Below are 14623 nucleotides of genomic sequence, written 5' to 3' on the forward strand. Positions count from 1 at the left end.
CACTAAACTTCACCCTCATCAACTCATGCACACACAACCAAAATAGCCTATGGACAGTGATTATTGAATAGTTAAGGTTGGGACTTGGGGTACATATGCTATAAAGTATAAACACACACAGCTGCTTTGGTCTTAGGTGTGCACTGTCTTAATGAAAGTGATGTCTAGTGACCATTTTAGGAAAATCTTGGAAGCAAGGGTCAAACAACTAATAATTCTTAATTTGGTCAAATAATTTCTAGTTGAATCCTTGCAGGCAGTTAGTAATTTACCAGATTTATGGAATCTGTTCCTTGCCCGTAAAAACATGCGGCTTCCATGTTTTTTAGCAGTCTTGGTCACTCCTGGATGTAGAGAGTAGAGACAATATGACTGTAGCACTAAATTGCTTCTTTCACCTGCATCTTTATAAGAAACTGGGACTCTGTGTTCCCTGATTTCTCATTATGACATATGCTGTGTGACTGATTAACTTGAAGACTGATCTGTTAAGAAATAACGAACTATTTTTCAATGGAAAAGTTCCAGAGTCGCGCCGTTTCTTGGATGCTTTTGTGTTTCCCTTGCTGTTGAAGAAGAGCATTGTCTTTCCTAATTCAATAACATTTTTAGAAGTCTCGTATAAAATGATGAAGCTATAAAAACATATGTAATAGGTACTTTTAGAGCAGTCTCTATGCAAGTCATCCATGCTGCTGAAGACATCTGCCACCTTGTGCAGTATAATTAGGCAATATTAGAAGTCAATTGTCTGTCATGAATCATTTTCAATTTGGAGGTATATCGAAGGGAGTGCGTATATTGTCTTTGATAGGATGGAAGAGACAGATCAGGCACTATGGAAACCTTAAGCAAAAGGTAAGAATACTAGTTCTAATGATATCTCAAATTCTACAACATTTATCGGTTATCCTGATACCTCCTATTGTACAGAACTAAAGCACCAAAAAAGGTGTTGCTTCCTTATGAATCGAACATCTATTCTCTCTATCAACGATTTGGACAAAGAGACGTGGGATTTGTCTTGTTTTATCTTTTATGTTTTTGCTATTCCTTATTATACTCACCTGCGGGTTACTTTTGCATTGTGTTGAATTAATATGACCATCACAACACAATGCACATTCTTGATTTACCTTAGTTTAATTATTATACGATAATGTGTCTATTAGTCATGATATATAAATAAAAGCTTACGTACCCTAACATCTGAAACCGGATTTGTAAGTTGCTGTTCCTCTTTTACTTTGTGGTATCGATCAATCACCGACTTCATGCTGCACACATTTTTCTTTAGTTTATAACTGCAATTATTGTGTGTATACAAAAAAAAAAAAGAAAAAAGAAAGAAAGAAAATGTGATATGGGAATGAGAATAGTGATTTTTGTATCCTGAAAACATTCAGATTCATAATCTCCAACTAACAGTTTAACATCCTATATTAATATGAGACATGATTAAAGTTCTTCCGAGTGCTGGTTTCAACACTTCAAATAGCTTTTACAAGAATTGATTTAGGCTGGAAGTAGATACGTAAGGGACACAGAACTTGAGTCAATTCACACATGATATGTTAAAATAAAAAGGTCAAACTGACCCATTTTAAGTGTATTAAAAAGGGTTTCTGTTATATGAAAACGTGTACCTAAGTTGGGGAATGTTGTATTTGTTATATTTTCAAAATCCCTGATCTTATTTATGTGAGGAAAAGCTGGTGGTAGTTATGCTCTCTCATCGTAAAGGAAAGATCGGGAGTAGGGGTGTAATGTGTAAACGATCCAAGCGGTCAATGAGCCAGAGATCGGCTTGCTATAAGCTCGATTCAAGCCAAACTTAAATGAATTTAAGTTTGAGCCTGAGCTAAACTTATTCAGTTGGGAGCCTAAACTAGCATATTATGTATTAATATTTTCTTTAATACATTAAATATATTATCGGTATTGATATTAATTCTATATAAAATTGTGACTAAAAACGTTAATTAATTAATATATGAAAAAAATTATAATATAAAAATATATAAAATAATTGACAAATAATAAATGAGTTGTGTTCGAGCTCTCGTGTAAGTTACACGAGCCTGAGCTCCACTCAGCTCGTTTACACCCCTAATGGGGTTGATCAATTAAGGTTACTATAAGTTTAACACAAATTGTAACCTAAGTACAATCTCTTTATTTTCATTAAACGAATAGAGCCTTTCTAGCCAGAAGCTAGACACCCAAGTAACAAACAACAATCTAACAAAACCGAAAAATGAAAATACAAACGTATAAAGCAACCTACCAAACTTATCGTCAAAACAACCTTCACATCACAGCAAAGTACAATCTTTGGTATTCAATACATTAACTCAACAGTCCAATAATAACCCAATTACATAAGATGGGGCCAAGCCCATTGAGCTGCCCCTAGTTCCCTAGATTCATAATTCATATCCTAACAGCAAAATAAAGCAATATAAAACCACATTTGTTCAATTTACAAGTAAAAATCTTATTATTTGTTTTTTCTTACAAAATCATTTTTAGTGTGGCACAATACACGTGAATGTAGTGCTTGACAAGTATAATTATGAGAGCTATTAAGAGATTGTGGTGAGCTACATGACTATCTTATGTGTTACATTTAGTTATGTTTGTATTATGGGGGGCCTTCACAAACGTGTGACGTGTGTGTATTTTTTATATATGGTGGATTCAAAGCCAAGATAAGAAGTTCACAAATCTCTCGAGGCTAGTTCAGAAATCCAAGCAGTTAACTCAAGAACATATAATATCAGTTTAGAAAACCACTAACGAATTTGGGAAAACATATTATTGATTTATTTTGATAATGATGAAGATTGGAAGTTGTCAGTTGCTATGGAGGCATTGTAGTTGTGATGCATGAAAATTGAGACCATTTTTGTTGTTAGTTCATAATCTTCTTGTGAGTAGCTATGAACTTTTAAATTGTAATTTGAATATTTTGGATTTTACTTGTATTCTTTATTTTAAAAATAAAAAGTCAAGTTCGTAGTGTTGGACTTGATCGTTTGAGCTCACATGTTTAATCGGGTCAAAATCTTGGAAGTTGTCTAATTTGGGTTAAGAATGTTCTAGAGGCTTTTTGATTTTTTTAGAACGGCGACTTTATTGTATCTAGGCTGCCGCGCTCTTCAAATTTAAAGAGCCCCGATGTCCACTATGGCCAAACTATGTTGTCTTAACCGGGCTCACGTTGGCTTCAGAGTTTGGCTTGGGCTATCCCCGGGAAATCATACCATGACTGTCACTTGACAGTCGTTGTGCCACCAAAGAGCATAATTTTCTGGCGTAACACACGGTGGGATGAAAACCCGGGTGGGCTCAGAGTTCGAACTAACAACCTCTGAATAAGGCCTAGCTTAAATCCTTCATTGTCAATATTCACCCAAAAGTAACACAAGTGGGATTCGAAGTTAAGTCTCTACTGAAGAACCCAAGCCTCCTACCACTAGGACACATGTGAAGGATTCTAGAGGTTTTTTTATATTACTTATTTTGGGTATTACTTAATAAGTTGGGTTATAGTTTTATTTTTGAAAAATTTATTTTAGAATTTAAATAGTGGTTTTTACTTAGTTTTCAATTTGATTGGTTTTAGGTTTCTAGTTATTCAAGTTTGGGTTTTTTGTTTCATAAAGAGTCTATCAAAGTCTTGATCAGGATTTTGTGTTTTTGTTCTTTATGTTTATGATCTAACTAGTGCCATTAGTTGGTATCTGATGGTTTGACGAGGAAGCAGTTTTGAGAGTCGACTCTTGGGCAAGGGAGTAGCCCGTTGTAGCCATGGGTTGGGGAGAAAAAGTTGGGTAAGTGGTAACTTTGTGGTATTGGAGAAATAAGTACAACACGGAGCTTCAAACCCGGGTTTTTTTTATTGTATTTCATTTTTCTCGGACACTCTTTCTTGCCATGGGAGAAAATTGCAGCTTGGAGTTCGATTTTTTTGGCAAGAAAAAACAAAGATTGTCTCAGAAAGAGTAGGGAGCTACAAAATTTCGTTTCACGATCGAAAAGACAGAATAAAAGGAGCTAGTTGTTGTCTTTGTTGGTGTTTGATATTAGAGGGGCATATCAAGGAAGGATTGTGACATGGTAGTAAAACTACAATTAAAAAGGATTGAAACAGAAGAAGTGTTATGGGAGTTCAAACTTTGAAGACCTAGGACATGACCGAGGCGAAGGTTAAGGGGTCCAAGAGAGGTTGATGTGATGGCCAATGTAAAGAAGATGATGGTGGTTCAACAAGGTTTTGAATATCAGTGTGAACATCAAACAATTAGGGGCGAGATTATTGGACTTATTCGTTTGAGCTTACATGTTAATCGAGTCTTAATTGTGGTTAAGAATGTTCTAGAATCGGGGGTAAAGTTAAAATACAAAGTACAACAAAAATGAGAAGCGTAAGAAGGGTTTTAATCCATTGCTCATAAATTTGGATGGTGGAAAGTAATTTAAGAATAAAAATTGATGAAAAGGACATTAAGATAATAATAACCCACTTATAATAAATTTCTACATGCAAGACAGTCAACTTAATTATGAGCTGCACAAGGAAGCTTTTTGGTGTGGGTTATGGTCATCAATTTTTTACCCTTATTATAAGAGATTGCAAATTAATGCACTTATTAGATTCATATAAATGCCTCATTTTCTAATTTATAATTTATCAAATGTGGGAATTAGAATGGCCAGTATTCATGTTGGCTCGATCTTAGACTCGTTTAACTTCAAACTCGAGCTCAAGCCTAGCTGAGCTGTCTTATTTAATTTTGAGCTCGGGCTCGAAACCACCCTTGCTCGACTCGGGCTCGACTCTTGAACAACCATAGCTACTCACTTTTATATACCACTGGATAAAATCTTACAAACTTTTGATGCTTTATTCAGCCAGATAAAGCAACCCCCATACTTTCTGGATTAAAGAAGCTTGTTATGATGCAAAAATTGATGTTGCCAGGCATACCCGCATTGCTTCAAAATATGAAATTATGTACGTTACATGCCTTCATTTCATTTCCTACTTATTTAGAACAATATTTATTTAAACCTGATATTGGAGTTAATTTTTTTTTATGTAAACCATTAATCCAGTCCAAAAATCAATATTAAATGTAGCACTTTTGACCCATTGACTTATAAATGGATCAATTCAGGCTATTTATAAATTATAACATGTAATATCAGTTCAAGTTTTGCAATATCTCAATGGCATTTGAAATTTGTGGTGGTGTTATGGTGACAGAAATTATCATAATTGGTATCACGATGAAGAAATTTCGGGTTCCATTGAATTTTTTTCACTAAATGTTGCTTTCATCATGACTCGTGAACTACTCGAGATTGGCTCGCTAAAATCTCGAAGCGAGCCGATTTTAACAAACTCGATCCTAAAAAAAGTCTTGTTTATATAATAAGAAGATAACTTTGATGACATGTTCATTGACTCCCACACACACACACTTCAATTATTTTGGCTGCAGTGAGAAGCTGCTCCAATGTCAAGTGATATTTTGGCATTATCTACTGATGATTTAGCTGACCAGGTTGCTAATGTTCTTGACTTTTATAGGTACTCTTTCATTTTCTTTTACTTTTTAAAAATTTTATTTCTTTTTAGTTTAGGAGTAGTTTGACAGATCAGACTAGGTGTAGTAATGTAAGAGGGGTAAAAGGTGGAGCTTTTGTACTTACCTTATTTGCTGTAAGCTGCTTACTATGTACATCACATTACATCATTCATATTGTATTTTACAATCGCGATATCTTTTTGGCAAACAAATCAAACATCGACAACGTGTAATTGGTCTCATACTTGTTTCTCCACTTTGCAAAACACCTTGGTCAGAATGGTTCTGTAATAAGGTTAGTTTTTTTTTCTCTATACCGTTTCATACTTTCATTTATGATAAATCTTCAAACTTATTCGATTCTTGTTTTCAGGTTGTATCTAACGTACTGCATTACTATATATGGAATTTGTGGTCTAGTAAAGGAATTATTGTTGATGCGTTACAGTCGTTACTTCAGTTAGGTACATATATTGAGCTAACACTTTGTTCTTATCAAATTCATAATCTAAATTAAAATTATTATTTTTTAAATAATAGGAAGTCTGTGGATATAGTCTAGTTCCAAAAGCCGATGTGGTTCAATCATGTGGAGGAGTAATTGCTGGAACACTTTGACCCGTTTGACACATTTGACCCAGTACAGAAAATCATAACCCGAACTCTTTTTCTGCAGGTCCTCAATAGTATTAATATTATGCTGTTTCTCGAAGCACTTAGTGGGTAAAATTCATTTTCTTAGTTAAGGCATAAACAACGTTGGCCCGAAATGTCTTGTATAATCTCTCTCATTGATCCAAAAAAAATTTTCAGGTTGGGAAAAGGAAGTTGAATACACGGATGTTGATATTGATGGAGTTCGTAAAGAATGGTCGCCTTTAGTGGCAATCTTTATTTTCCGATGTAATTTTGTTTCGACATTAGTGAAATGTTAACTTTGAAATGTTTGTAATTAGTATTCTATGAAATATTGTATGAAATGGATTGTATTGCTATAGTTTGTATTATTTTTTTTATTATTAGACATTAATTGTCATTTAATGTGAATATTACCAAAAATAAATAAATTTAAAACACTTTAAACCATGACACGCAATGGTTGTCAAAAACATGCGTCATAAAAGTATGTCATAAACATATGACAAACAAATGTACGTAATCTTTTTTTATGACATGACCTTCCTTAACACGCTTCAACGTGTCAACTACCCCCTTTAATGACACGCATTGCGCGTCATTAAATGTATATTTTCTAGCAGTGGTGAGTTCAACGGATGAAGAATTTTTATCTTTAAATGTTTCAGTTTTTATATACATTGTTTTGTTCACCAATTTCATTTGTATTAGTGTATCGTTTATTAAAGTTAGCTCTCGTATTACCCGTTGCAACAGCAAGCGTTGTAAGATACTTTTCAGCGATGAAATATGTGAAGTCTGATTAAGCGTTGTAAGATACTTTTCAGCGATGAAATATGTGAAGTCTGATTTGCGTTATTAAATGGGCAATGAGAATTTAAACAATGCTTGTATTTGTTTCACTAAGTATGACTTGCTTATGAGTGTCCAACTAGGTGATGTTTTTGCTAGATTTCAAAAAACGAAAACCAATAGAAAACAACTTTAAAAATATTGTATTTTAGTTATATATTTCCAATGAAGTTTCACACATTTTTTTGGTTATATCATATTTTGTTTGATTATCTTTTTTTCTATATGACGACCCGAATGACTAAACCGGACTGAAAAATAAAATTTATATAGCGATAATCAACTTAGTACCGATCCAAAAAATTTCCAACCCATGTAAGAAAATTTCAAGGTCCGCCACTATATGTTATGCCTCTTGTTTAGTGGGATTCCCCCCCCCCCCCTCCCCCACCCAATTAAACTATTAATCTGATTTTAATGCTTGAATTCATTGCATTTGCAAACAAGTGTGCATTCCACAATTTCCAACTCGTTTGATGTTTGGTCATGATTTCTCATTTGATCGCTAGGTAAATCCGAATTGCATAAAAGTAGATGACACTAAAATCATCAACATAAGATCCGCATCCATACGTCAAAAGTGAGTCTCCATAACAAGCCAAAAGGGTCTATACCACTACAACGCACTAGCTGAAAGCCTAGATTAAAGTATGAACATGCATATTTCAAATGACATAACTTTAAGTCTCTATTTTAGGGGAAGGACGAGTCTCAGAAATTGATTTAAGCCATTAATTAGATTTAATTAGTGGATTAGAAAGACAATGGCAGATTTTAGCAAGAGATTAATGAACCATGATTTTAAGGAAAAAGAGTACTTTGGTCTTTTATGTGTAGGCCATTTTGTAGTAAAACATGAGTTAGTAATAACATTTATTTAGTAACTATTACTAGTTAATTTGAAGTTCAAATTTTTTAACTCATTTCTTTATAATTCTCCACGTTTGTCTTTTGTGAGACTATAACCTTAGTCTTTGTTGAATAACACCAATACCTTTACCGCCACACAGAAGGGATGGGTAGATATTTTTTTAGTTGAACTTTCTAATCAGAAGTTTTATTAATCAAATATCATTCTAAACAAAAGTATCTTCATTCATATATCTTCAAACGCGTCAAATACTAGATTCATGTATTGCCAACACGGATTCATATAATATGTAACTGGTATCACAAATATATATGTAAATTTTACAAGTGTAAGTTATTAGCATTATTTGTCATTAATTATTATATGAAGGTTTAATGTGGAGATAAAAATAGTTTATTTTATTCTGTGTATGTTCATATATGTAATATGTAGATAATACTACGAATTGTGTTTATGTAACTTTTGTTGTGCGTAATTCATACATATATTATGTATGTGGTATTACGAATTGTGTATGTTGTATTACGAAGCTGGATTTGGGGTTACTCAACCAAATCGAGGTTGAATCAAGTTTATCTGGATATCGTCAACAAATATTTTTTTACGTTTGTAAAAACAAATTAGGATGATAAAAATTCATGAACATTGCAGTTGAGATCAAATAAAAAGAATAAAAAGAAACATAAATAAAAATACAATGATTTGTAACTTATCGTTAATTCGTATTAGCTATCAAAAAATTTGAACTTTTTACTGATATACCTTTATAACTAAATAATATAAAAAAAAATTTTGATTGATTACAATATTTTCACGCATTAAGAAAATTAGTATGTATACCTTATGTGAATCTTCTTATAACTTTAAATAGTATAAAACTTTTAAAGATTCTTAATAACATGTGATCATGCTTACTTATTTATTCATCCTTTTTATCTGAGAATAGTTTTGTGTTTATTATATGTAACCGTATGATTATATGTAAATTGGTTGAGCATTCCTAACTTAGAACATTTTTAGCCATGCCCTATAATTATGTGAGTGAGTTTTGTAATTTTTATGGTATTGTTATGAGTGGTTGTCAGTATTAGAGATAGAAAATGTTATAGAGAAAATTAAATTAGTTGTTACACTGTTCACACAATATAATTTTTTAGTATTAGGTGAAAGTTGTTGTAACTGGATTAAAGAAAAAATTAATGTTGAATGTATAAATAATATTATTTAAATGAACATGAGACATAAAATGTGTTGAATTTTAGTGTAACTATTTGGATATAAGAAAATATAGTCAATCAATATCTCTATTATTACATTATAAATCATTATATTTTCTATCTTTTTAATTAAATAAACTTTTTAATATTATTATCATTAAATATTTCTCTTTCGCCACTCATAAACATTTTCAGAATATATTAAATATATATTTTTTGTATAAACAGTGTAAACCTAAATTTAATTTTCTTATATAACATTTTTCTCTCACCTCTATTTACAACCACTTATAATTATACCATTAATTTACAAAACTCACTCACATATTTATAGAAAATGAACTGGAAATGATCTTACACATATGTAAATTAGTAATAATCTAACTATATTATTAAAACAAACATATTGTTCACATGACATTCAGCTAGGCCTTTATTCTAAATATACAAGTTTCAGATTTAATCAATTCGACTTCATGTGTCAGGTTATTCTACAAAGGGAGACTTTTATAATGAGAATGATTTGTAGGAAAAAAAAACAAAAAACAAACCCTCATGAAAATAATTAAAAATTAAGTAAAAAAATCATAACTCAAATTTAATAAAAAATATAAAAACACAAAAATGTTTCCACTATCTTTATTGTTCTAATAAAAACTCAAAAAAGACAAAATATTGAGAGAAAAAATCATTATATCCTTTTATTTATCATTGTGTTTTTTTGTTTATTTTCGACATTGATTATGCCTTTTTTTTCATTTACACTGTGTCTTTTTATATATTATGTTAAATTACTCAACATTGTGTTATATTTGCGACATATTGTGTCTTTTTTGTTTATCATTTTTCAACATTGTTTTTTTTGTACGGGAATGATGGGGGGAACATTTTGGTTTTTAACAATTTTCGTTTTTTATTTATATTTTGAGATATGATTTTTTTAATATCTTTGTGTGGCCACAAATTCTTCTCACACTTCTTATTTTTGTCGTCTTTGCATTTTAACTTTACCTTCCACTTCATTATCTATTTTTGTTCAATTAAAATTGTTAAAATGAAAAATATGTTAATGGGAATCGAACTCACTATCTTGATTTTAAAATGTTTATGACTTACTAACTCATTTAAGATAATTTGATGTTAACCATGATATCTTTTTCTTAATATGTATAGATTTACAACATTCCATTTTGATTTTTTTAAAGTAAAAATACAAATTATTCTACTAATCTATGTATTTTAGGAAATATGAAATTACCCATTTATTATGTAATAACTTATAGTTTATAAAATTATAGTGTTCATTATTTAATTCATATATGTATATTTGACTTTTTCTATATTTTTCACCCTTGTCAGGGCCGTCTTTGAGGCATGGCATGGTAGTCGACGACCACAGGCCCGACACCCCTTTAGGCCCGAAATTTTTTTTTTTCAAAAAAAAGTTATATGTATTTTTATCAAAAACATGTATATAATCAATGTTTCAACACAATTACATAACCACTAGCTTGGTTTAACGGTAAAAGGGTATGACATCTAACCAAAAGGTTGTGAGTTCTAGTCTTATTTGAGACAATTTTAAGCTTATTTTTATATAAAAGTTTTTTACACAACTTAAATTATAATCAAATAAGCCCATTTATAATTAAATTGTTTAAGCCCAACAAACTGTTTCTTTTACTTAAGGCCAAAAGAAAGGTCGCCTTTGACCCAAAAAAAATTTCGTCTTTTCGGAGCCGGCCCTGACCCTTGTGTGTTATAACTTATACGGAACATTAACTTAGTTATTACATTACAGAAAAACTGAAGTAAAGTAATAATAAGTTTGCTACTTTAAGGTAATTACGTTGTTATTTAGTATCGTATTACATTATTTACATAAAGGCAATTGTGTGTTTTTTCTTAATTTGATCTATATGCTTGGCATCGAAACCTCTTTGTATTCGATCCAAATTAACACTATATACATGTACATACACACACATGTACATGGTGGAATCTTTTACAAATTAGGGTGTGAAGCCTAAAAACAAACTATAGTAATTATGTCGGAATTATTATTATTATTATGTTATAATTTTGAAGTGACGTGACAATAATTACTATAGTTATCCGTATATTATTCACAATGTTTAGATTTATCCTGACACTGTATAACACTATAGAGGACGCATATATACTTTGAGAGACTCATTGAGTGAGAACTTGAAAGATCTCCACTTAACAATATTTAAAAAAAATCATATGTAAAATAAGTTACATTTAGGGGAAAAAAGTATGTGTGTCAGCTTCGGACACACGTTTAACAAATATGTAAATGCTCGTTATGCATATTTAAATTACGGTATTCACAAAACACGTAAACGTTCGTTACACATATTTTAAAAGTCAATCCATGAAAAAGAAATTTGTAGATATAACTTGTTTATAAGACATAAAAACAAAGTTTAATGGAAGTTATTTAGAGTTTTCACAACTTAAAAGAAACATGAATTTGAATGGCCATGCAGCAAAGTCTTGAACTTTTCTGACTAATTATTACACATTATATAAGGTTGTAATTTGAGCAAGCTAAACTTGTTGAGATCAATAGTGTAGCTGTGATAAATATGCTATAAAAAAGAGTACCCTTGCATGCAAAGTTGCATTCCCTCATGCACTCATGACTCATGCAACCGTATTTTTCTTCGTATAGTAATCCCATGAAAATTATTCCTATTCCATACATTATTTATTGGAATCATAAGTTGATCCTTCCCTATATATATAATTTTTATGCTATAACCTAAAATATGAAAAACCATCCAATAATTAGATATTACCTATCTTTGTATATTATCCTCGCTTCAAATAATCATCCCTACATAAGTCTTAGTTTTCGATCCATATTTTTTTATTAGTTTTACACATACTTTCCTTGTTATGGTCACTTGAATCCTCAACCTTAATTACATGATCTTGGCTAAAAACTGAGTCTGGATTAATTCTTAGTATCTCGAGTGAGTTTTTGGAAGACATATGTTCTAATTTTAACTGCACTAGCTGGTTAAAATGGATGAATATCATCACCGAGTAGGCTTAGAGATCAAATCAGTTAAGGCCGGAGAAGGTTATTTTCCTGTCATAATTTATTATCGTTTTATATTTTGTACCTTCTTGGTCTTGTTAATACATATATAATTTCAGTAATGAACTACGTAATTTGATAAACCTAATACTGATCCTTCTGCATTTGTAGATAGCCTGTGCATGCAAGAAGAATGTTATCTCCATACTTAATTAACGGTAGGTTATAGTGACACAATTTTTCTTTGTTATTATTTTATTAATCTTCCAGTATTCCAATATATTTGTTTATATTTATATGGAAGTTTGGTTGCTTTTAATCTGCAGGATACTTCTGCCGGTGCAACAAAGTGGTCAAAAACCATACCTCTGATCCCCCAGTTTCTAGTTTATAGATTATATATGTGTTTTTAAAGTTACAATAAATAACATATTTCTTTTAGAAAACTGTTATAATCGCAGCCTTAGGGTTAAAGTGTAATAATTTAAACATAAATTGCTGATGCTTTTTGGAGTTTCACTAATAAACAATTGAATATATATATATACATAAACGATGTATAGATTTATGTGAGTGAGTACCCATAGATAGTTCTTCAAAAAGTAATTGTGATTCATTTGCTTAAAAAAATTGTTAACATGCATGGTCCAGAAAGTTAAGCATTTTAAATTAGTATTTGTAAGGGAGGTATCCTTATGAGATTCACAGTGTCCATAAATTAATTGTGCTTTTGGAAGGAACACTTCCATTTAATAACATATATATGAAAATCAGCTGAGTGATTAATTAACTTCTATGGAGCATGAATTACTGCCTAACATACATATGAACTTATATTAAAGATCTTATAATTCTCTTACAAATCATAACAAGAATTACACATTAACAAAGTATAACTTAGTTAGGACTATTAGTTAACTATTAATTTTTAACACACACAGTGAACAAATGAAATAAAACACACATATATGTTACTGAATATTTAATAAACACATGACATACATAATTATATATAAACTAAGACATAAATTAAGATGACAAGAAGTAGATCTGGTGAAATTAACTGACCTTGTGTTAGAAAACTCATGAAGCTTGCCTGTGCTCGAGAAGATCATAACACCAACCTCGGCATCACACAAGATCGCGAGCTCTTTCGCCTTCTTCAGCAATCCACTCCTTCTCTTCGAGAACGTTACTTGTCGGCTAGTTGAATTGTCAATCCTTCTAATCACAATCTTACCTCTCCCCATCCCTACTTATTCATCCATCAATTAATAATCAAATTACTCCGCAAACAAGTAAATATTGTGCATATATGTATACAACATACCATATATTAATTGTGCATATGTACACAACAAACATATGATTCAAAGATCAAACGTTGAATCTAAGAGATCTAGTGTGTGACTTGTCAAAATCATGAATTGAAACCATTGCTTACTTTCAACTTGATGCGGTCTTGACCAAAACAATCAAGCAGTCTTGTTTTGGTTCTCTTTCCAATTTCTCTCTCTAAATCTTTATCTTTATCTATTTGACCTCTCTATGTGGTTTCCCAATTGAGCTAAGAGTCGTCTTCTACATAAGGAAACTTGTGTTTCAACTCCCTATAAATGGTAGGTACTATAAATCATCTTTCTCTTTTTACAAAACCACTCTCTCTCTAGAAAACCGCCCACTTGTATTCACAAAACCCCTCTTACTTTATTACTTAATTTAGAAAATGAATAGCATGATGACAAGTGGACCAATCCTTTTGCCAGCTCATTGTTTATTGGCCCTGACAATATAAACCCTATAGATCGCTGACACGTGTGTATTTTTCAGAATAAAAGCTAGACTTTTCATGTTTTAAGGATAGTGCTCCTCTTATTTTTTGAGGGTTCCGAGGATGAGCTGTATGACCATATTACCCTTCCATTGGTTGTGAATATTGAGCTTTTAATCCCTTTTTTCGGTTACATTCCTTTATCTATCTTCCTTTAGCATTAAGCCCCCTCAATCTTTTCAATGAGCCTATAAAAAACATTAATGACTGAAACAGTCTCTCCTATGCACCTAAAGCACCACACCTACACTCCGCATGATTTGAATCCACAACCACTTGAATGAGGAGTACAATATCACATGGATCACAAGCAAGCTAAGTCGGAAACAAAGTTGGTCCCAACTTGAAGTCTTTTAAGATATACAATGAAACATAAATCACCAGTATGTTATAACCAACCCTAGAGTTGTATATTATTAAACGGGCTATGTTTCCCATATAGCCCATGTCTTTACAAGTTTGAAAATTAAACATACTCATCAAGAAAATTGTTGTGCGCGCCTCTCTCATGAAGATGTGTTGAGAAATTCAATGGGAAACTGATACATA

The 14623-nt window shown here is 31.5% G+C and overlaps 1 protein-coding gene across 2 annotated transcripts; it reads right to left on the reverse strand.

Annotated features, from left to right (window-relative positions):
* Window positions 1-317: 317 nt before the first annotated feature.
* On the reverse strand, window positions 318-14354 carry LOC143617880 (MADS-box transcription factor 27-like). 2 transcript variants are annotated; one of them, XM_077090285.1, is made up of 5 exons: window positions 13688-14354; window positions 13312-13495; window positions 1202-1277; window positions 661-712; window positions 318-591 (listed from the first exon to the last, which is right to left on the reverse strand). In XM_077090285.1, the coding sequence occupies exons 2-5, from the start codon at window positions 13491-13493 to the stop codon at window positions 407-409; spliced, it is 495 nt and encodes a 164-aa protein (XP_076946400.1). In that variant the 5' UTR covers window positions 13494-13495; window positions 13688-14354; the 3' UTR covers window positions 318-406. The 2 variants fall into 2 exon arrangements, with proteins under 2 accessions (XP_076946400.1, XP_076946401.1); XM_077090286.1 differs by having other exon boundaries at window positions 398-586.
* Between the last annotated feature and the right edge of the window lie 269 nt (window positions 14355-14623).

Source organism: Bidens hawaiensis, unplaced genomic scaffold (genome assembly GCF_021521415.1).
Source record: "Bidens hawaiensis isolate Kalapana, Puna unplaced genomic scaffold, B.hawaiensis_p1.1 tig00059857_1, whole genome shotgun sequence".
NCBI classification, from domain to species: domain Eukaryota; kingdom Viridiplantae; phylum Streptophyta; class Magnoliopsida; order Asterales; family Asteraceae; genus Bidens; species Bidens hawaiensis.